The sequence below is a fragment of the Bos mutus genome, chromosome 8 (genome assembly GCF_027580195.1).
Source record: "Bos mutus isolate GX-2022 chromosome 8, NWIPB_WYAK_1.1, whole genome shotgun sequence".
In the NCBI taxonomy this organism is placed as follows: domain Eukaryota; kingdom Metazoa; phylum Chordata; class Mammalia; order Artiodactyla; family Bovidae; genus Bos; species Bos mutus.
In genome coordinates, this window is record NC_091624.1 from 55,985,638 (window position 1) to 56,008,886 (window position 23,249).

Genomic DNA, 23,249 nt, shown 5'->3' on the forward strand with positions numbered 1-23,249 from the left:
CCCCATGAATCGCAGCACGCCAGGCCTCCCTGTCCATCACCAACTCCCGGAGTTCACTGAGACTCACGTCCATCAAGTCAGTGATGCCATCCAGCCATCTCATCCTCTGTCGTCCCCTTCTCCTAGAAGAATAGCTTCTTTTAAAATACACTGATAATATGCTTTACAGCTTAATATCCAGCAGCCTATGTTTCAGTTAAGTGAGCTTCAGGAAAGAAGGAAACTTGTGGTTTAGTTGCATTTACTTTGGAGCCTCTGGTCAAAACAGCTACTTCTGTGCTCAGCCATTTTTTCATCTTTAAAAAACATGGTTACAGAGATGGTGCACAGGTTCATGTGTCATTGTATTCATTTGTTTCAGAATGCCAATAACATTGAAGCTATTACTGCAAAGAGTGGGATGTTATTTGGTGTCATCTAGTGCAACTCTGTTGAAATAAAGAAAAGGAAAGGGGTCTAGAATAGCTACAATTTTCCTGAGAACACAATTATTTTATGGTAAATCTGGGACAAGAATCCTGATCTCTTTGATCCCATTCCATTCTTCTTTCACTGGGATCTGAACAACCCAGAGAAATAAATGTGCTGTGTTCTGTTACTGGTGCAGGACTTGGCAAGATTGGAATTGTAACACTATGTATGAAGAATTATCTGGAAATTCTTAGAACTAAGTGAGATACATCCCAGGTATATAGAACACTATGTTTTATGAAAATTCTGTGGAATGAACCAAACTGGTAACTGAAGTGTGCGTGCTGTGCTGCAGTTTAAAGTAGGTAGGGTGAATTCAGCATGAAATTCATTCAGCTGAATTTCATTCAGCATAAAAATTAACATCCAAACAAACTCTTCATTGCTGAAAGTGTCCAAAGCTGCTAGCTTCATCTTGTACCTAAGGCATCTGAAAGAATCATGTTAAAGGACTTCTAACCACCCAAATGTCCCATATCTGACTCAATAAGTATCATTATACATTATGGGTATTTTTCTGAGTGACAGAGAACAATATCCTGGCTGAACATCCCTCTGCCATGACATAGAGATGATGGTTTCAAGCTATCTTGAAGGTGTTGGAACCCACTTTATCCATTGCTAATATTAACACAGGACAAAACTTAATATTCTCTTTGCTCTCTATTTGTTAAATCACTTCTTGCCTTTATTAAAATGGATGGACCATAATTGAGTCTGTAGTATGTGTATCATTGGAAGCTGAACACATATTTGTCGGTTTTATTAACATCACAGATTTCTAGGGAGCGTCTACTCAAAAACTAAGTCTGCTTTCACAGTTGCAAATAAATTATGATATAATTTTGAACAAATTAAGCTCATCATAAAGGAAAGATACTGATACTTACTATAACCCTGTCCTTGAGGGGCTCTTGTAAAGCACTAAATAAAGTAATAGAGGCATGCACACATGCATAGATTTTCAGTGATATCTGTGCACACTTAAAAAGAACTCTACACAATATATTATAAAAATCTTGATGCTGTGTATCCCTAGTTCCCAGCTCTCTCATTAAAACTATCTAACTTAACAAGACCTTATCTATTAGGATACCTATCAGAGTATTCCAAATTCTACTTCTTATAGCACCCTGTCCCAATCATTTGCCTTCCTCTTTTCATTAGACCTCATCCAGAAGCCCTGGAGATTTGTTTATTAATTTATGTACATATTTAGTTATGTGGCCAATTTCTTAATCCCTTATCAAATTTCAGGCACCATTCTTTAGTATGTTTTATAGGTTGATGACACAGCAGTGATCAACACAGATGAATATACCCTCTCTCCAATTGAGGGGGCAGACAAAAATATACAAGCAAATATAAATATATAAGTATAAATATGTAAATAAAAATTAAATAGATGCATAGAATAACTAGTATATCAGGTAAGTGCTAGAGAAAAAATAGAAAGCATGGTTGGGAGATGGAGATGGCTGATAGAAGGTACCTGCCACGTGAAATTAAGTAATAAATGAAGGCTTTATGGGGAAGATAAAATTTATCAAGGAATTTAAGGTGGTTGTGGAAGGGAGCAAGGTGCATATCTGGGGAATAAATATTATCAGCAGAGGGAACAGTCATATGGAAAGAGAAGGAGGCAAGAATGTGCCTAGAGTATTCAAGGAACAGAAAGGATGTCAGTTTGTGGGAAATAGAGTGAGCAAAGTAGAGAAGAGAAAGAACAAGTCAGGGAAGAAACAAAGGCCTAGATTTGTAGGCCCATGGAGGTACTCTGAGGACTTTGCTTTCTGCTTAGAGTAAGTCGCTGAAGAGATCTGAGCAATACAATCTGATTTATGTTTTAACAGGATCCCTCTGAATGCCCTGTTGATTAAAAACTGCAAGAGAGTAAGGACAAGCTCCGGAAGACCAAGAGTTGACTCAAAGACATGATTTACTAAAAAATGCACCTCTTACTCAGTGACAATGTAGAGCAGAGACTGGCAAATAACTGCTCACAAATCATTGTGAGCTCAGCCTGTTTTTTTTATGACCCGTGAGCTAATACTGAACCTCACATTTTGAAAGACTGCTGAAGAAAGAGGAGGAGGAGAAGCTACAGAAACTGTATACGGCCCACCAAGTCTAAGATACATATTTAAAAATCCAGAAAATGTTTTCCAACACCTGATGTAAAGCATCTGGTTGGTAGTAGGTCCACAATAAAATTGGGAGGAGGAATACATGAATGAATTAGCTGCTGAAAATATTGTAAAGTGACAGGTATCAAGAAACATTTACAGCTTCACCCTTAACCTTCAGAAATGATGTTATTTTCATTGAGCTGTTGAAAAATATAATCTAACTTTCAAAACAACAAATCAGAAAGCATCTTCTCACATAAGCAAGGTCATAAATCACTGTCAAGTAAAACTGAAGTAGCAACAAATCAATTACAAAAAATATTTTTATGGACTTTTAAACTTTAGAAAGCATTGTGTGTTCATTATCTAATGTAATCCTCAAATAAATTTCATGAAATAGTTATTATTTTCCCATTAGAAATTAGGAGAAAGTAATGGCAACCCACTCCAGTACTTTTGTCTGGGAAATCCCATGGACAGAGGAGTTTCACGAGGAGTCAGACACGACTCAGCGACTTCACTTTCACTTTTCACTTTCATGTACTGAAGAAGGAAATGGCAACCCACTCCAGTATTCTTGCCTGGAGAATCCCAGGGACGGAGGAGCCTGGCGGGCTGCCAGCTATGGGGCTGCACAGAGTCAGTACATGACTGATGCAACTTAGCAGCAGCAGCAGCATTAGAAATCACCACATACTAAGTCCTTAGTGATTACCCAAGAAAAGCTGAAATCTTGAGTTGTTACACCTATTAATGCCAAGGGTTTTTTTTTTTTTTTTCCCCTCTATGGGAATGTTGGATGCTAAAACTGACAGGGATTTTCAGCTCAAGATAGCAGACTAGGACACATATTTACTTTCTATTCCTTCTGAAACCATATTTAAATAAAAGTGTAGAAATACCAAAGTTAATAAGCCAATAAAAGCCAAGATGTTGTGGAAGTCATCAACTACAGAAAGATTTCAACATATTTCTAGAAGGCAAAAAATGAAACAGAGTGATGAATAAAATAATTAAGGAAAGATTGTCCTAAGAAGGGTCTGCACAAAGCCAGTCAGCTTTTGGTGAGTTCTGGTTTTAGTAAAGGGCAAGGAAAGACGAGGAGCTGAAAAACAAGGAAATTAGAGTTATTTTAGGGAAAAAAGTTACTTGAATGAGCTCCAGAGACCACTCAGCCTGATGCCATATTAATTCATGGATTACAATGGATTGTTGGTAAGCAAGACAAGAAAACAAGGAAGAAACAAAAATCAAGAGATCATTCCTTACTGAACTTCTCAAACAAGATCAAGGAATTATGGTTAAATGCCACGGCTGTAAATCATTTCTGCTCCTAGAGAGGTCAGATAGAGCTTATGATATTTCTCGCTTTTTTCAGACATAATTTAGGTCTGAGAAAAAGCTTTTGTGTCCTCCAATCTCGAATCTTATTGGGGATAGAAGTCCAAATTTGCTCTGACATACTATAAAAAGAATCTCAAGAGCAGAGGGCAAAACTAATTTATAATATATGAATTATGTCCAGTGTTATTTTAAATAGATTTTAAACTAAAATATATAAAGTTTCACCGATCAATACAATTCTGGGTTCTGAAACCTCTACATGTCACATGCCTGATGTATAACACACAATGTCAGCTCAGGAGAAAGAAAATATTCCAATGAAGTAAGCCAAAGAAACAAGATTCAAACTCAATAAAACCATGTTAGACTAGGATTTTTAAGTTCTTTCCTATTATTTTGAAGCTTCTACTTTGTGAATAATAACATGTTTCCCTTGTCCTAGACACCCAAGAATGTGTCTTCTCTCCTGGGCATAAGAATCTCTAGAATTACACATAGTAGTAAAGAGTGGCCCAAGCTGACATGCTCACAGTGACCAAATTGTACTATTTTAAACTGACACAGGGCTCCACTATGAAGCTGCAATAAATGATGTATTTGCTTTCTAGACATGAATGAGTTGCCTTACTGAACATACTCCAGGAAGGCCATCCATAGAAATTGGCTTCTAATCCATACAGAATAATTCATTGGTAAATTTCTTTCAGGAAAGCCCACGATTTATCTAGACTATGATCTTTACATATCTGGATCCTTCAAACTAGACCAAAGGGAAAACCTCCGCTGGTGCTATGCTGACAACTGATGGTCCCTAACCTGCATCTTCTGAGATCAGAACCCAGTGCAGTAGGTGATCAATTCATGAATTGAGCAAAAGAAAACCTTCTACAAGGTAGGATACAGGCTCATTCTAGGTATGACACTTAGGGCTAAGTGCCATAAGGAGTACAAGAAAAGAACAGTAACACATGAAGCATGTATGACAAGGAGGCACCACAGCCCAAAGCAAGCTTGGTTCAAATCCTGGCTAAGCCATTACCATCTGCACACCCTGAAGAACAGTCTAAAGTTTAACTGTTGTACTAAATTTCTAAAAAGAAGTGAAGAAAGAGCCTTACCTGCCAGGAAGGGAGGTTATGGGGTGCAGCATCCGGCCAGGTGAGGGCTCTGCATTCCCTGCGGGCTGGAGATGATGGCAGAGGAGCAGCAGTGAAGAAGGTGCTCCTGGCTCCAGGCTTCGCAGAGAAGCTGGGAAGGTCCCCATAGGTGCCGGACCACCCCCCGACAGGGTGGGTGGCTCCTGCACTCAGCTTTGCACAGGCCTCTGAGACCCACGCAGGGAAGGGCTGACCGATAGAAACGCAGGCACCAAGGTGGCTGCATGATGAGGTGCTAGACAGGATGAGCTCTGGAGGAGGAGGCCCCCACAGTCCTGAACAGTCTCTGCATGGTGGCCCATCTGGTGCCAAACTCCTGGCACCCACAGTGGGAAGCCTCGGCTGCTAGAGAGTTCAGGAGGGGTCATGCGCTGGGGCCCCGCCCTTTGCCCCGTAATTTGCCACGTGTGGGCTTGCAGCCCAGTTTCTCTGTGATGCGTATACCATGGACATGTCACAAGTGCCAGGCTGAGAAATCCTGCCTCCAGTGCGTATTTGACCACGAGAGGAGTCAGAAGCTGGGTAGACGCTCTCCCAGTTTCACACTCTATTCTCAGGGCGTTTGGCGCACAATCTGTCCTATATGGGCAATTTACTGTGTAAATTTGTTTCCGCGCTCCGCCGCCGGAACCCGCTGGGCCGTCGCTCGCTGGTTTTGCCCTCTCGGGATGCCATCACATCTGGCCGGGGCCACCCCGCTGCTCCAGCTCCTGCTTTACACCCTGGTCACAGGCTGCTCAACCAGGATCGATTACCTTTATCATCCAGCTTTTACATTGCGCCGAAAAGGCAGTACCCCATCCAGCAGGCTGGGTACTCCCCTGTGGGCGTCCTACCCGTGACGAACTTGAGGAACTCGCCAAAGAAGCAGCCTGTCTTGTCCACTCGTAATTCCATGATGTTCGGACCTTCGAGAACCGTCAGAATTCCTCCACCGGGGCGCAAAATTACTCTCCTGCGTTCACTAACTGAGCTACCTGCCCGGGTAGTCAAGGTTGGGAACCCGGTACCAACCAGGCACCTCCCACTTGGTTGCACAAAGGAGAGTGAGGCGATGGTCCAAGAAGAGCCCAGGGAAAGCATAACAAAGGAGGAAGGTCACACAGAGGCCGAAGGAGAGAACAATGGAAAGATAAGTCTGTACTGCGACCGGGATATAACAATGACACCCAGGCCCCAGGAGCCCAGCGGGGTCCTCACGTCCCTCCAGTGCAGTCCTGAGCCTCCAAACCTCCCCCCGGTGCACCCAGAAAGCAACTTCAATGAGAAAGCCCAGGTGTCTTGGAAGAACTCTTCCTCTGAAAGCCTCGCCATCTGCTTAGACGACACTGCTGGAGACAGCCAGCCTCCCTCGCAGCCCGGCCCCCTGGCCAGGGTGCTCTCTGCCTCAAGTCCGTGCTGCAACCTGCTGCCCGAGAGGCCAATAGAAGAAGTGCTGGGTGAAGACCACCGACCCAGCTCCCCGGAGTCACTGATGTCTGGGAAGGCGCTGCAGCGTGAACAACCTTCAGACACCCCACGGACCAGTTCTTCTGCCCTGGGATCTGCCCGCAGTAGGCACCCCCTCAAGCGGAAGAGACCCCTGCCGGTGTTTCTGCCCCTGCCGCCACTGCTGCCACCACTACCACCACCGCTGCCTCTGCTGTGGGGTCGCAGTGACCTTCCGCTGCCTCCGAAGCTTCCAGGCATGACTCTCGCCAAAACCTGGGGCACCCTGAAACAACGCATGGAGCGTCAGCGAAACAAAATCCTGAAGGATGTAAGGAAGGCTATGCGACGCTGCAGTGCCCCTCCACCTGCCCCAGGGACCACAGGCTCCCTGGCTCCGGTCAGTCACATTTTGGAGGTCCCTCCTACCACCACCCACTTGGCAGAACTGTCCTCCAGATTCCCCAGTCTGGCTGGCCTTCCACCTTATACGGATCAGGAGGCAAGATACACAGCCCCTGCATCCTCTCATTCTGCGATTCCTGCAGATTATCTTTTTCCTCCAGTTTGGAATCCCATTGTGGGAATTACCCTTAAGGAGGACGAAGGCACTCGGTGTTCAGTCAAAGCAACACCACCTTTTACTTCTGACCTCTCCACACCTCTGAGCACCCCAACCCTCTCCTTCCAGCCACCCTCCTACAAAAATGAATCCCCAACACCCATGTGTGTAGATTCTCCCCCTCCCTTAAACTTACTCACCCCTCTTCCAGACCCTCCCGTCCCTCCCCCTGTTCTAACTGAGCAGCCCATTACTTCTACTGCCATCCCTTCTACCACCACAGTCATGGCATCTACAAGTGTGCCCTCTCCTTCAGATTCGGGCATCACGGACATGGACACTACTCCCCCTTCTCAAGCTGTAATTTTTCAGTCTCCCCCAGGTATTGGGGTGGAGCAGACACACACTGCAGAGAGACCAGGCACCACCATCCAATTTGTGCCCATGGTCTCCCGCCACGCTTCAATTTTTAACTATCCCTTTGACTCCCGAAACAACCCTCAGCCCACATTTGCGACCACTGATGAGCAGAAGAGAGCCTCTGTCTTGCCCAGCCCCCCATCTGGGGCTCCCGCTGCCGACTTCCCCAGGCCCCCGTTCGGGACTCCTGCTGCCATCTTTCCCTGGCCCGCACCTGGGAACCAGGCTGCCGTCTTCCCCGGGCCCCTACCTGGGAACCAGGCGGCCATCTTTCCCGGGCCCCCACCTAGGACTTCGGCTGCCGTCTTCCCCGGGCCCCCACCGGGGAACCAGGCGGCCGTCTTTCCCGGCCTCCACCTAAGACTCCGGCTGCCGTCTTCCCGGGCCCCCACCTGGGAACCAGGCGGCCGTCTTTCCCGGCCTCCACCTAAGACTCCGCTGCCGTCTTCCCCGGGGCCCTACCTGGGAACCAGGCGGCCATCTTTCCCGGGCCCCCACCTAGGACTTCGGCTGCCGTCTTCCCCGGGCCCCCACCGGGGAACCAGGCGGCCGTCTTTCCCGGGCCCCCACCTAGGACTTCGGCTGCCGTCTTCCCCGGGCCCCCACCGGGGAACCAGGCGGCCGTCTTTCCCGGGCCCCCACCTAGGACTTCGGCTGCCGTCTTCCCCGGGCCCCCACCTGGGAACCAGGCGGCCGTCTTCCCCGGGCCCCCACCTAGGACTCTGGCTGCCGTCTTCCCTGGGCCCCCACCTGGGAATCAGGCTGCCATCTTCCCCGGGCTCCGACCTGGGGATCAGGCTGCTGTCTTCCCCTGGCCCCCACCTAGGACTCTGGCTGCCATCTTCCCCGGGCCCCCACCTGGAAATCAGGCTGCCGTCTTCCCCGGGCTCCGACCTGGGGATCAGGCTGCTGTCTTCCCCTGGCCCCCACCTAGGACTCTGGCTGCCATCTTCCCCGGGCCCCCACCTGGAAATCAGGCTGCCGTCTTCCCCGGGCTCCGACCTGGGGATCAGGCTGCTGTCTTCCCCTGGCCCCCACCTAGGACTCTGGCTGCCATCTTCCCCGGGCCCCCACCTGGAAATCAGGCTGCCGTCTTCCCCGGGCTCCGACCTGGGGATCAGGCTGCTGTCTTCCCCTGGCCCCCACCTAGGACTCTGGCTGCCGTCTTCCCCGGGCCCCCACCTGGGAACCAGGCTGCCGTCTTCCCCGGGCCCCCACCTGGAGATCAGGCTGCCGTCTTCCCCAGGCCCCCACCTGGGAATTAGGCTGCCGTCTTTCCCGGACCCCCACCTGGGGCTCCAGCTTCTGTCTTCCCTGGGCCCCCATTTGGGGATCAGGCTGCTGTCTTTCCCGGGCCCCCACCTGGGGCTCCAGCTTCTGTCTTCCCTGGGCCCCCATTTGGGGATCAGGCTGCCATCTTCCCCAGGCCCCCATCTGGGGCTCCGGCTACTGTCTCCCTTGGCCCCCCATCTAAGGCTCTGGCTGCTGTCTTGCCCAGCCCCCCACCTAGGGCCCCAGTTGATGTCTCCCTTGGTCCCCCATCTACAGCCTTGTCTTCCCCAGCCTCACTGTTGAGGACTCCTGCCGGTGTCTTCCCCATCCCTCCATCTAGGGTTCTGGCCGCTTCTCCCTTGGCCCCCCATCTATGGCTTTGGGTCCTGTCTTCCCTGGCCTCCCCGTCTAGGGCTTTGGCTGTTTCCCTCAATCCCCAAATCCTGCCTCAACCAGCACCCCAACGATGGCTTCAGCTCCTGTTTCCCACAACCCCTCATCTATGGCTTCAGCTCCTGTTTTCCCCAGCCCCACATCTATGGCTTCAGTTCCTGTTTTTCCCAGCCCCTCACCTATGGCTTTGGCAGTTATCTATGCTCCAGCAGATGGCATCTCTACAGATGTCAAACCAGTCTTTGACATCGATGCTATGCATACAACACCTCCTCCTCAGACTGTTATTTTCCAGTCTACCTCTGACTCCAAGGAGAACCACTACCCATATCACATGGCTATTCTTGGTTCTGAGAACACAGCGCCCAGTGGTGGCAATGCCTGGACCCAAGCCTCAACTTATTTGCCTGTGGATTTGGTCAACAGAGGTACCCATGTTTCAAGTGAAGCTTGAAACCAGAACTCACCATTCAGCCCACATCTGGGGCCAACAATAGGAAGAAGCCTAACAAGTCTATTCCACTGGGAAACCCATTAGCCCTAGAACAAGATAGAAAGCTAACATCTTCTGCAGTCCAGCCACCCAGAGGAAGCAAAATGGATTCAGGTTTGCCAGATCCCCTGTCTGCTATCACCACCATCAACATGCAGCCGGCCTTTGTCTACAACTCAGGTATTTTCCCCAGGGATGTATTTGCTACTACTGGTTTTGGAGTGGATACCACAGTGCCCAGTACTGGAGACAGTAGCTTGCTGTCTGCTAGTACCATATCAGGCCCACTGTTGATGGGACCTGCAGCCTCTATGGCTGGTGGGAGTTTTGGGGTTGGTATGAATGCCCTAGGCCTCACTTATTCAGAAGCATCTGGCCCACCTAACTTTTGGACAGAACTGTGTGGGGCACCCAGCACCACTTGTGTTCCTACTGTGGGCCAGATCACCTGGGGGTCATCTCATTGCAGCATGGCTGCTGCAGTATGAAGGGCAAGCCACCATCCCAGCATCCAGGCACATATCTGCTTTCAACTTGAATCCCAATGCCTGGGGTCTACCTGAGCCGAATCCAGGTGGTAGAGTGATGGCAGGGGACACCACCATCCTTATGGTTAGAGGTCAGGGTGTTACCACTTCCCATCACTGCACCTAGGACCCATATGAGTGTAGAAAATCTACAGTTACAAATCCCATCACCATGGAGAAGAAATTTGTGTTAAGGAACAAGTCAATTTCCACTTTCCACCAGAGCAACACTGCATCCATTGGATTTGCAAGTGTGAGACCCACCCCTGGCTTGGAACCCACCTGTCCAAGATGCAAGTGGTGGTGGTATAGGAGGGAACAACATCATTCCCAGGATTGGAGGACCTGGTATCCACACTTCCCATCAGTACACCTGGGGCCCACCTGGCCAATACACCATGGGTGGAACATATGGGAGGAGCAACATCTCATCTAGGATGGGAGGCCCCAGTGTCAACACCTGCCATTGGACTTGGAACTCACATATGCAAAGCACAGAGCGGGCGTTGGGGGACAGCACCACACTTGCTATGACTGGGTACACGTCTGGTGTTCCATTCACACAAAGCACCCAGGCCTCCCCAACCCAAACCCACACAGTACGACGGGGGATAGCACCATATATACTTAGAGAGGAACTTCTATGCTCAAAACACCTGGGACCCCAACTCAGGGCACCCTTCTGACTTAGGAGGAGCACAGCGTTGTGTTTAGCAGCTCCTGGTCAGGGAAGCTGCGTCTGTGCTCTGGGTCTGGTACTTTTATCACCTGCCCAGGATTTCATTGGAGCATTAGCGAACTCCTTTCTTCTGTGAAAAAACTCAACAAATAAAGAGCATATCTTGTTCTGCAGATTCTGTGCAACGATGAACGGGCTTTGCTGGAAAACAACTCTGCCCATTTGAGTGAAACTGTTAACCTGCTGTCTTCCTACAATGAGCCAAAGGACCACACTCGCAGCCGTGTGCAGGAGTGTGTGTTGTATGTGCATGGGTGAGGAATGTGGGTGTGTGTGTGTTGCAAGGTGAGAAACATATGAGCCCAGTTCAGAACTATATACCAGACTTGAGAAGTTCCATTTGGAGGATGGAAAATAAACTGCATGTATCATCCACTGTGCCATCCCTGGTTTGACTGTAAACTTGGCCGACCCAAACTTCTGGCTATTTTCTCTACACGTGCAACAGGCAGGGTGCCCACTGCTATCTTTAGCTGCTTCCTCTCCACTTATCCATTTGCCTCAATGGTCCCTTATCTTTCCCAGCTTTATGTACAAACATGTATATATGTAATTTATATATAAATAACTTATTCTTGTTAATCTACTACTGTTTATGTGTCTTTACTCTTTGATATATATGAGTCATGATGTGTTGAGGCAGACTTGAGGTTGCAAAATTTTCTGGGTCCCAGTGACTGGGTTGTGGAGCGAGGCACACATTATGACCGTGTGTGCAGACTCCTGAAATCTGCTTTGAGTGTAAGGAGTGACAGTCCAGGAAAAACTAAGGTCCAGAGGAGGGAGAGACAGGGCAACTCATCCTTTTCTGTCTGTCTCTCCCCCCGCCCCCCACCCCACACTACTCTAACCACACTAAAGGCTAGATAATCTCTGATATGTGAAGAGGAAACACAGTTTATGGTTTTAGTTTTTGAAAATGTTTAAATGTCTCTTTTGTGCATCTTTTTATCCAAATGAGACTTAGGCCAGTCATCTTTGTACATTCCCACTTCACCCAGAGAGGATGGATTTTGTATCCAGGTTCATGTGTCTGGTGAAACAAAGGAAGAGTCCATGCCTGCTCTGTAATTGTTGAAAATTTAAGTTTACTTCAAGTTTATCATACTGCTTAAAGTATCAGAAAAGATTCTCTTGAATAACTGGCCTGGTTCTGAGATAGGCTGCTAAAATACCAAACATAAGAGTTACAACTGTGTCCAGTTCTTGCAGACCCTAGAGTTCTGCTGGGCCTCCCTTAGGTTCAATAAAGGCAAAATTCCTGACTCTATGCTGCCTATCTTTTAGTCAGAGGGGAGAACAGAAATCAACGTAAATTATCTGACAAGTTGGTGGTGTGGTTTAGTTGCCAAGTTGTGTCAGACTCTTTGCAACCCCAGGGACGGTAGCCCACCTGTAGGCTCCTCTGTCCACAGGATTTCCCAGGCAAGAATACAGGAATGGGTTGCCATTTCCTTCTCCAGAAGCTCTTCCTGACCCAGATAAAAGACCAGGTCTCCTGCATTACAGGTGGATTCTTTACTGACTGAGCCACCAGGGAAGCCTAGTAACAAATGCAATCGAAATTAAGCAGTATATGGGAAATTGACCTTGTGGGCAGAGAAAAAAAGTTTTCAAGTTAAACCATAGACAGGATAAGTCTTACTGGGAAGGTGGAATTTGAACAGTGTAGAGGGAGGCAACTGAGTCAAATATCTGAGGAAAAAGCATTCCAGATAATGGGAATAACCTCTCCAAGGCCCAGAAGAAGGATACCAGTGTCCTCAGGGAAAAGCTAGTAAATAATGTGGCTGGAATAGAGAAGAGGAAAAGAGGATGGAGAAGATGTGGATTGAATTGTGGCATCATCATTCATTGATTGTGTGATCACAAAGTTAATTCAACCTTCAAGTGTTTCAGTGAAATCAGTGATTTTCCTATGGCCAGTTTACCTCACATGAGTTTTGGAAGGATAAAATAACACAGGGAAATGAATTATAAGCCACTGTTATTATTCTACACATAAAGACAGAGACAGATACAAAGCGTTAAGACTGAATTCTTTTGTTCCCCTCCACAGATTCATATATTGAAACCCTATCCCCTTGTGTGTGATGGAATTAGGAAATGGAGTTTTTAGGAGGTAACTAGGTTTAGAAGGGGCCATGAAGGTAGAGCTGTCATGATGGGATTAGCTCTTATAAGAAACAGAAAAAACACTAGAGCTTTCTCTCTCCACCACGTGAGGAGGACACAGCAAGAAGATCGCCATCTACAAGCCAAAAATGACGGACTCACCTGGAAGTAGATCTGCCTTGATCTTAGACTTCCCAGAAGTGTGAAATGTCTGTTGTTTAAGCCACTTAGTCTATGCTATTTTGTTATAGCAGCCTGAGCAGACTAATACAGGTAGGTAAGTAGGGAAAGGATGATTGATAGATACATAGATGGAGATAGAGCATGCATGTGTATACTTAATGAATTACTTCAAATGTCTTCACCAGGTAATTCAAATAGGAAATTCCCATTTTAAAGGGAGCGTAAAAGTGCTTGCTTTCATGAAGTATACAGATGGAAAAATACGGTAACTCCAGCCTAAAAATGCACAGCACTGAGCCTAATGCAATATTTCTGAGATTAGTCCCACAAAAACAAAGAACACCATCACAGAGAGCCCGACAGCCTCCTCCCGGCACCCTGCCGCCTGATTCATTTACTCTAAGTTGTTTGTTACAACTCCAGAGGATCAAAGCTCCTGCTCCCTAACTTCAGAGACTCTCCTTCCCTTTGTTGTCAGAACGGCCTCCCAGAAGCAGGGTTGAAATCCAGTTTGCTTCTAACAGTCCCACACCTTCTCTTGGCCTTGCTGGCAATATTACCAGGGACAATTTTTAAATTTTAAAATTTATAATGCTTTTCATTGAAAAAAAGAACCCTTCAAAACTGAAAAGAACAATTCTGATTAGGCAAGCACTTAACAAATGTACGAGATGTAAAGATGCTTTTGAATTTCACGTTTTAATGCATTTACACAGTTGAAGCTATTTCTAAACAAATAGATATATTTTTATGAAAATAATATGTGGACATGATAGCATTTCAAATACAGAAATTCAACTTTTCTAACCCCAGTTCCCCTCTCCAGAGACAGTTTTTGGCCACATGAATGTTACCCCCATAATTCTAAACATTATGTTTATCTGCTGTATCCATTGTAGATGGATTTTAGCACCCTAGCGTGAGGCAGGAAGATAAACTCCTACCCCTACTACTTCTCATCCCTCTTCCTTTCAATACATCACATTCATTTCATTACTTACGTGGCTTCTCTTCTGTAATACCATGCAATTTTTGCTGGCTTTTACTGAAGTGGTAGCACAGTGGCTAAAAGCCTTGGTTCTGGAGATGGACTTGGCTTGGAAGCTTTGTTCTTCAGGTTATTAGCTCTGCAATCCTGAGCAATTTCTCAACCTTCCTGGGCCTCTGTTTCCTCACCTGTACAATAGGGAAATGGATGATAACCACTACTGCATGGAGTCGCTCGTGATGATGCAAATAATAACACATTTGCAGCCTTCAATGTCCAATACACGGAAGCTCTCCAGAAATATTAGCTATAGTACAGAGCTACAGTATTCACTTTCACTCTAATCTCATCATTGTCTTTATGCCTGAGACTGCTTGTGCCCCCAGTTCTGTCTTTCCCCTTGTACAACTCACCTTTTGTCAACAGCATGCTTGCTTTGTTTACCTGTGATGATAATATTTACAATTTGTTATGCAATTACAACAAAGTGTCCTGTGTTTTATTTACAGGTTGATGCTATGGGTTGAAAACCAGTAAGTTAAATTAACTAAGTTCTGCGCAGTCCTGGGGACAACAGGATGGTAGAACTGTATTTTCCTCTCTGTAGGTATGATGCTCCTACTTCTGTCTCTAACATCAACTGTTTAAACTCATGCTGTATTTCAGTTTGCTTTTTCCTCCAACCGCTATTTTCTCACAAAATTTCATTGCTTTTCCTAAAATTTGACCCACCTTCTTTTGTTCTCCTTGCACCATTTTCCCAGAATAAACTATTTTTTAAATGTTCAAACTGAACACTGTTTCCTTGCCTGGATCCCCTCCTTTTTCAAAACCCTTGTCCCTCCCCCTCCTCAGTTTGGAAGCTGTAAGACCAAAGCAAGGATAAGCTCCTGAAACAAAAGAGACCAAATTGCTTTCAGGTTAGACTGGAAATAATGACTAGTTACTAATCATGAAAACTGCATAATTCTGGCCCCATCACTCTTAATTTTCTCACTTTGTGGGAGAGTTAACAGTCTGGATTTCATCCAGTACTGCAGGTAATCATGAGCCAGGTAGTCCTTATTCCATATTGTGCCCAATACTGGTCTAGGCCACAAGTGAGGTCTCACCTAGGGCCTCTTATATTTCTTAAGATTAGAAATTTTGTGTGGAACTTCAGGCTAAAACTCTAGTTATTACTAAGCAGGGCATTGTTCCCTGCATATATCTCTCAAGAATTAGAAGGTGGCTTGTGGAAGATTTGAGAATCAGACTCATGAATGCATGTCTTTCTTGTCTCTAAGAAGAAAATATTTTATTCTTAGAGATCCAGAAACAGCCCTTGACTGTGCTGAGCCCACCCAGGCCCTCCCTGGACCAGTCACTGCCGTGTACCCAGGGTGATGTGATCCAATGGGCTGCCTGGGCAGCAGTTTATACTTTACCTAAAACAGAGCTAGGCGTGGTCCTCTCAACAGTCCCGGGACAGGAGTGTTGCCCTCAGATGCTTCTTTCAGGCTCGGAGAATGGCACAGGTGCTAAGTGTTGGAGCCATAATATGGATCTCCTGTGTTTGTCCAAGGTTGAAAGGCTGGGAGAGACAGAAAAACAAAAAAAATATTTGAAAAACAAAACCAGTCTTGAAAAGTTGTCTCTCTGAGGTAAATGGTACCTTTGTCTTAAATTCATACTAAACTGGAGATCATACACCTTTGTTTTTTAAATTGGCGGATAATTGTTTTACAATGTTATGTTGGTTTATGCCATACAACAAAGCAAATCAGTCATAACTATATATATATATATATATAATTGAGCCTACCTCAGCCCTCCCCTCACACCCCTCTAGGTCATCACAGAGCACCAGGTTGGGGTCTCCGTGTTACACAGTAGCTCCCCACTAGCTAGCTATTTTACACATGATAGTGTTTATATGTCAATGTTACTTTGTAGTGACATGGATGAACCCAGACACTTTCTTAGAAGTAGGTTTTCAGAAGATGGAGGACAAATGAAAGTTTATGTCCAAAGAGATGGGGATTTGTGTGGCGGGGGTGGGGGTGGGGGGGGTGAGTGAGGTAAAGGGTGCAAAACATAAGCTCTGTCCATTTTTAATTGGCTATTGGACTAGCCCAGGTTGTTGTACAGAAATATGGAAACACTAAATGTGGTGAAATAGCCACATGGACAATTGTTCAAAAACACTTTTCTGTTCCCCTTGAAACAGAATGATTTACTGATTTCATCAAATACATACATCAAAGATATGACAGAAAGTTGAGTAAGTTATGTGCTTGGAATGGCATTTATTATTATTAGCAAGCATAATTATAGTGCTTACACTATAACAAGTGCTATTTTAAGTGTTTCAGTTCAGTTCAGTTCAGTCGCTCAGTCGTGTCCAATTCTTTGTAACCCCATGAATCGCAGCACGCCAGGCCTCCCTGTCCATCACCAACTCCCAGAGTTCACTCAGATTCATGTCCCTAGAGTCAGTGATGCCATCCAGCCGTCTCATCCTCTGTCATCCCCTTCTCCTCCTGCCCCCAATCCCTCCCAGCATCAGAGTCTTTTCCAATGAGTCAACTCTTTGCATGAGGTAGCCAAAGTACTGGAGTTTCAGCTTTACCATCATTCCCTCCAAAGAAATCCCAGGGCTGATCTCTTTTAGGATGGACTGGTTAGATCTCCTTGCAGTCCAAGGGACTCTCAAGAGTCTTCTCCAACACCACAGTTCAAAAGCATCAATTCTTTGGCGCTCAGCTTTCTTCACAGTCCAACTCTCACATCCATACATGACAACTGGAAAAACCATAGCCCTGACTAAATGGACCTTTGTTGGCAAAGTAATGTCTCTGCTTTTCAGTATGCTATCTAGGGTGGTCATAACTTCTCTTCCAAGGAGTAAGCATCTTTTAATTTCATGGCTGCAGTCACCATCTGCAGTGATTTTGGAGCCCAGAAAAATAAAGTCTAACACTGTTTCCCCATCTATTTGCCATGAAGTGATGGGACCAGATGCTATGATCTTTGTTTTCTGAATGTTGAGCTTTAAGCCAACTTTTTCACTCTCCTCTTTCACTTTCATCAAGAGGCTTTTTAGTTCCTCTTCACTTTCTGCCATAAGGGTGGTGTCATCTGCATATCTGAGGTTATTGATATTTCTCCCGGAAATTTTGATTCCAGCTTGTGCTTCTTCCAGCCCAGCATTTCTCATGATGTACTGTGCATAGAAGTTAAATAAGCAGGGTGACAATATACAGCCTTGACAGACTCCTTTTCCTATTTGGAACCAATCTGTTGTTCCACGTCCAGTTCTAACTGTTGCTTCCTGACCTGCATACAAATTTCTCAAGAGGCAGATCAGGTGGTCTGGTATTCCCATCTCTTTCAGAATTTCCCACAGTTTATTGTGGTCCACACAGTCAAAGGCTTTGGCATAGTCAATAAAACAGAAATAGATGTTTTTCTGGAACTCTCTTGCTTTTTCCATGATCCAGTGGATGTTGGCAATTTGGTCTCTGGTTCCTCTTCCTTTTCTAAAAGCAGCTTGAACATCTGGAAGTTCACAGTTCATGTATTGCTGAAGCCTGGCTTGGAGAATTTTGAGCATTACTTTACTAGCATGTGAGATGAATGCAGTTGTGCGGTAGTTTGAGCATTCTTTGAAATTGCCTTTCTTTGGGATTGGAATGAAAACTGACCTTTTCCAGTCCTATGGCCACTGCTGAGTTTTCCAAATTTGGTGGCATATTGAGTGCAGCACTTTCACAGCATCATCTTTCGGGATTTGAAATAGCTCAACTGGAATTCCATTACCTCCACTAGCTTTGTTTGTAGTGATGCTTTCTAAGACCCACTTGACTTCACATTCCAGGATGTCTGGCTCTAGGTCAGTGATCACACCATCGTGATTATCTGGGTCGTGAAGATCTTTTTTGTACAGTTCTTCTGTATATTCTTGCCACCTCTTCTTAATATCTTCTGAGATTTTAAGTGCTTAGCAAATATTAAACTCATTTAATCCTCACAATTGCAATCTTAGGTAAGTATTATTTATAACACTGAATTATTTTTTCGAAACTGAAGCCCAGAGAGATTTAAGAGCCTGTCCAGTGTCACACAGTAAGTAAATGACAAAAACCCAGGATTAAAACCAAAACATCTATACTTTCATCACTTTGCTATGTCACCTTATTATGAGTTGTGTTTAAGGAAGGGACTAAAATGACAAGACTCAACTAAAAGGAAAAGGGAGAAATGAGAAAGTGAGTGATCCTAGAAGCTAGGGAGGACTTAGGCTCAGGAATTTCTGGTGATGAGGTCTGGAAATAAGAACAAGAACTTACTGGCAATCTTAATTTAGGGTAGTATCTGAATCCATTGAGAAATGACTTTGTTTTCTTTAAAATTTATAAAGACCACATTGGATGTGGTCTTTATAAATTTGGATGAAGAATCATGAAGGAAAGGAAAAGAATAAGGTGGCTTACGTAATGTCTTACTTAAGTAACCTCTTCCCTCTAATTAGGGCTTCCTGGATAGCTCAGTTGGTAAACAATCTGCCTGCAATGCAGGAGACCCCAGTTCGATTCTTGGGTTAGAAAGATACCCTGAAGAAGGGAGACTACCCACTCCAGTATTCTTGGGCTTCCCTGGTGGCTCAGTTGGTAAATAATCCGCCTGCAATGCAGGAGACCTGGGTTCGATCCCTTGGTTGGGAAGATCCCCTGGAGCAAGGCATGGCAACCCACTTCAGTATTCTTGCCTGGAGGATCCCCATGGACAGAGGAGCCTGGGGGGGCTACAGTCCATGGGGTCGCAAAGAGTTGGACATAACCGAGCAACTTTTACTTTCCTTCTAATTAATAGAGGTGAGAGGACCTGTGGAGAAGGACTGAGCTCTCTCTGCTAGCTGCCTAGACACGTTACCAGGATGAACAAGGAGAAAAATGGTGACCACTGTACTGAATTTGATGATCCCACAAAACCAAGGATTCAGGTTTTTAAGAATGGCTTATGATGGCATACCTGCTGCATGCAGATATGCCACTAAGTGTGCTTCCAGTCACACATTTTAACTGGGGTAATAGTTCCTAAGAGGTACACATTTGTTCACTATGGCTGCTGTAGTATTAATACAAACTTGGTGGCTTAAAACAAAACACATTTTCTTATGGTTCTGGAAGACAGAAGTCCAAAACCAGTTTCACTGAACTGAAATCAGGAGTTGGTAGAACCATTCATGCCCCCTCCAGAGGCTCTAAGAGAGAATCTGTTTCCTTGTCAGCATTCCTTGGTTTCTGGCTGGCATCAATCCAAACCCAGCTTCATCATCACTTTCTCTTTGAAGTCAAATCTCCCTCTACCTCTCTCTCATGAGAACACCAGTGACGACTTTGGGCCCATCCAGGTAACCCAGGATAATCTTCCCGTCAATAACCTTAATTTAATCCCATTGGCAAAATCCCTTCTGTCATTTAATGTGACAGTCACAGGTTCTGGGCATTAGAATGTAGACATTTAGGGCAAGGGTATTATTGAGTCTACAACAAGGTAGATACTGTTATTTTTCTCAGATGCAGGAAATGAAGTTTAGGGAAGCAATTTTTCCCAGGTTTTACAATTTCCAGAGTTAAGATTTAAATCCTGGCAGTCAGAGCTTAGGGCACATTCTAAACAATTTCAATCTGTGTCCTTAACTACCACATACTCCTTGGTTAAGAGTCACACATAGGTATCAAGACCCAATTGAATAAAACATGATGTACTGTCTCCTCTTTCACTTGTGTATTTCTGAATCTGGCCCACAGCAGAAGAGTCCAGAAAATTGTTAAGCAGGTTCACTAAGAGAAAGCATTTATTGTTTGATTTGCACTGAGTAATGACAGGTTGTTGTTATTGTTGTTTTAATAGAATATGCCACCAAGTAGTGTTATCACCATTTTATATATTTAAACAATCAAACAACAACAAAAAGCTATAGATGCAAAGGTGTCAGGGACATGTCTAAAGGCATCCTGCTGGAAAAAGAGCTGGCACCAGATGCCGAGACCCGAATTCAGCCCATCCAGTCTTGATTAAGCACCTATTCAGAGAGATTGTGATTCACCACCCAGCGCCTGAGTCTTTATATCCCAGCTTCAAGATGGAAATTAGTTGAGGGATCACAGATACTTGTACTAATCACTAATTCATAATCTGCTAACCCCTTCCTTTGTGGGAGAGAACTTGGCATTTCTAAAATCCTTTTCTGCTTGAGAGCGAGCAGAGCAGCCTTTGCTCCTCTGGCCATGACCTACTCTGCTTTGAAAAGGTGATTTGGCAAGTGCAGCTGCAAACGCATCTCCAATATCACACATCTATGGAAAATTCCAGTCAGGTTTTAGACCCAGTCACAGTACATTTTTCTGAGGATCAGTAATGATTTGCTGAGGATCAGTAATGCTCTCCGTATGCTAGCTGACAAGGGCATGATCTCTGTGCTTATTATATTCCATTTGTCAGCTCCTCTCTGACACAGTTGTCCACAGGATTCCTTAGGAATATTTGAGTTATTTAGGCACTATTTCAGGAGTTGCTCCTGCCTGTATCCTCTCATTTCTTAATCAACATTTCCCAGTTGAGATATTAAGTAATTCAGCTGAGGTGGGTTATGAGAGGCATTCTTCCCTACTCAACTTCATTTGAATCTACACCCTGTATATCTGAATCTCCATACCCTGTAAGCTTCACATATGTGACATCACATACTCCCCATCATCACTATTTTCAGGAGTCATGACCACACGGTGACTAGCAAGTTCATCAGCCTTTCCATTTCTTTCCCTTTTGATTGTTTAAGAGTGATTTGCCAGAGACTGTGCGTTTCGATTTTTTGCAAAGCTCAGTGGTCCAGAGACAATACCAGAATTCTGCCCTGGAGAAACACACATTCTGCTAATTGTTCTCTCTCTCTTATAGAACAGAAAAGGGACTCATCCATTACACAGTTATTCAAGGTTTACCTGTGTGCATTGTAGGGATTTGGATAAGACTGGTGATACTCCATATTTCCTACTGGAAGATATTTTGCATTCCATAAAATTAAATCCACACCATATGAGAAATTTAGTCTAACCTCTCATCTATTGATTCATGAGGTTTGGCTCACTGAGATTTCCCCCCTCATTCTATTGTGAAGAAAAGGAATTGTTGGCCAAAGACATCGTCATATGTTTATGTTTCCAAGTTTGCCAGTTATCTTTATCTCTATTTGGGTTGCCTTTTGCTATACAGAATTCTTTCATTTTTATGAAGTCAAAGCAACTTTTTCTTTATATCTCAGTTTCACATTCTGCTTAGAGAAAGACTTCCTCATAACAAGATATGAATTCTCATCCTATAGGCCTTTAGGTATTTATTTCTTACCATGGAACATTACTCAATGTATGCTATACAGGCAGTCCTCACTCTGAACAGTTTGCTCATGCGTGAATTTCAGTTACCATTATTTAATTAAATAATGCCTGTCCCCCAACAGAACAAACGAATTTCAGATACCAGCATGTATTAACTGTGAGGAAGTGCCAAACTTCACAGCTGTTATCAAGTTCACAAACCACCACAGTAATGATAGATGTATATCACAATTAGAGAACAACCAGACCCCACCTTTCAAAGTCTCTGGGTGCTGGGTCACTGTGCATGTTCACATACAGAGAGCAAGACCCATGGAATGTTTAGAACCGAACAGCTTCATTTCCAGGTATTTTGGAATTTTCCGCCTCTGTTTTTACTATTGATTTCAAGTTACTCCTATCATGGTCTGAGAATAGACTAAACTTCATATGATTTCTGCTATTTTAAATTTGTTAGAGCATGCTTTATGCCCCAGAATGTGGTCCATCTGGGTGTATATGCCATGTGAGCTTGAGACCATGTGCATTCTGCTGTTGTTGGATGAAGAAGTCTGTAGATGTTTATTACATCCATTTTGTCAATAGTGTTGTTGAGTTCAGTTATGTCTATGCTGATTTTCTGCCTGCTGGATCTCTCCATTTATGATAGAGGGGTGTATAAACCTCCAGCTATGACAGTGGGCGTCTTTCTTTCTCCTTGCAGTTCTGTTTTTGTCTAATTTGATGCTTTGTTGTCAGGCACATACACATCAAGAATTCTTATGGCTTCTTGGAGAACTGACCCCTTTATCATTATGGAAAGCCTTCTTTGTGCATGGTAATTTTCCATGCCCTCAAATCTGCTTTGACTGAAACTCATACGGCTTCTCAAACTTCTTTAAATTAGTATGATATCTCTTTCCACAACCCTTTGCTTCTAAGTTATATGTACCTTTATATTAAGATTTAAAGTAGATTTCTTATAAGTGGATCTTGTTTTTAGGTGCTCTGTGACAATCTTTTAATTGGTATAATCATTGGTATTTAAAATGATTATTGATATCATTGGATTAATATCTATCATATCTGATACTGTTTCACATTTATTGCCATTGTTCTTTGTTCCTATTTTTATATTCCACTCTTTTTCTGCCATTTGTGGCTTTAATCAAGCATTTTATATGATTCAGTTTTCTCCTCGAAAAGCCAGACACAGTATACTGGTGGAATTAACTGCAGTAAACAGATCTTCAGTGATGTGGTGCTGTAGAAGCATTCTATAGTCTTATGATTAGGTCTCAGTCTTATAATGAGCATGTGTTCCTCAGCACTGAATTTCAGAAGTGCCTCTCAACATTAAAGTATCTCATTTTAAGTGAGACAAAATGGCTGGAAGGGACTTGGGTTAGTGTATTTCCCTTCCCTCAGGCCAGTCAATCTCAAAACTTAACAAAACCAAATAGATTAGACCTCCGGTAAAAGAGTCCCTCCTAAAGGCAGGACTTATTAAGAATAAGTGATGGAAGTAAAGTCTGATGCTGTAAAGAGCAGTACTGCATAGGAACCTGGAATGTTAGGACTACGAATCAAGGCAAACTGAAAGTGGTCAAACAGGTGATGGCAAGACTGAACACTGACATTTGAGGAATTAGAGAACTAAAATGTAC

General features: G+C 44.5%; 1 protein-coding gene across 1 annotated transcript in view; it reads left to right on the forward strand.

Annotated features, from left to right (window-relative positions):
• The first annotated feature begins 5,684 nt into the window (after positions 1-5,684).
• Positions 5,685-23,249, forward strand: part of NPAP1 (nuclear pore associated protein 1) — a 107,066-nt gene continuing 89,501 nt past the window's right edge. The window contains exons 1-5 of the mRNA XM_070374937.1: positions 5,685-7,954; positions 8,014-8,757; positions 9,348-9,604; positions 9,751-10,001; positions 11,050-11,189. Coding sequence (XP_070231038.1) covers positions 5,685-7,954; positions 8,014-8,757; positions 9,348-9,604; positions 9,751-10,001; positions 11,050-11,189 — 3,662 coding nt within the window. The remainder of the gene's footprint in view (positions 7,955-8,013; positions 8,758-9,347; positions 9,605-9,750; positions 10,002-11,049; positions 11,190-23,249) is intronic.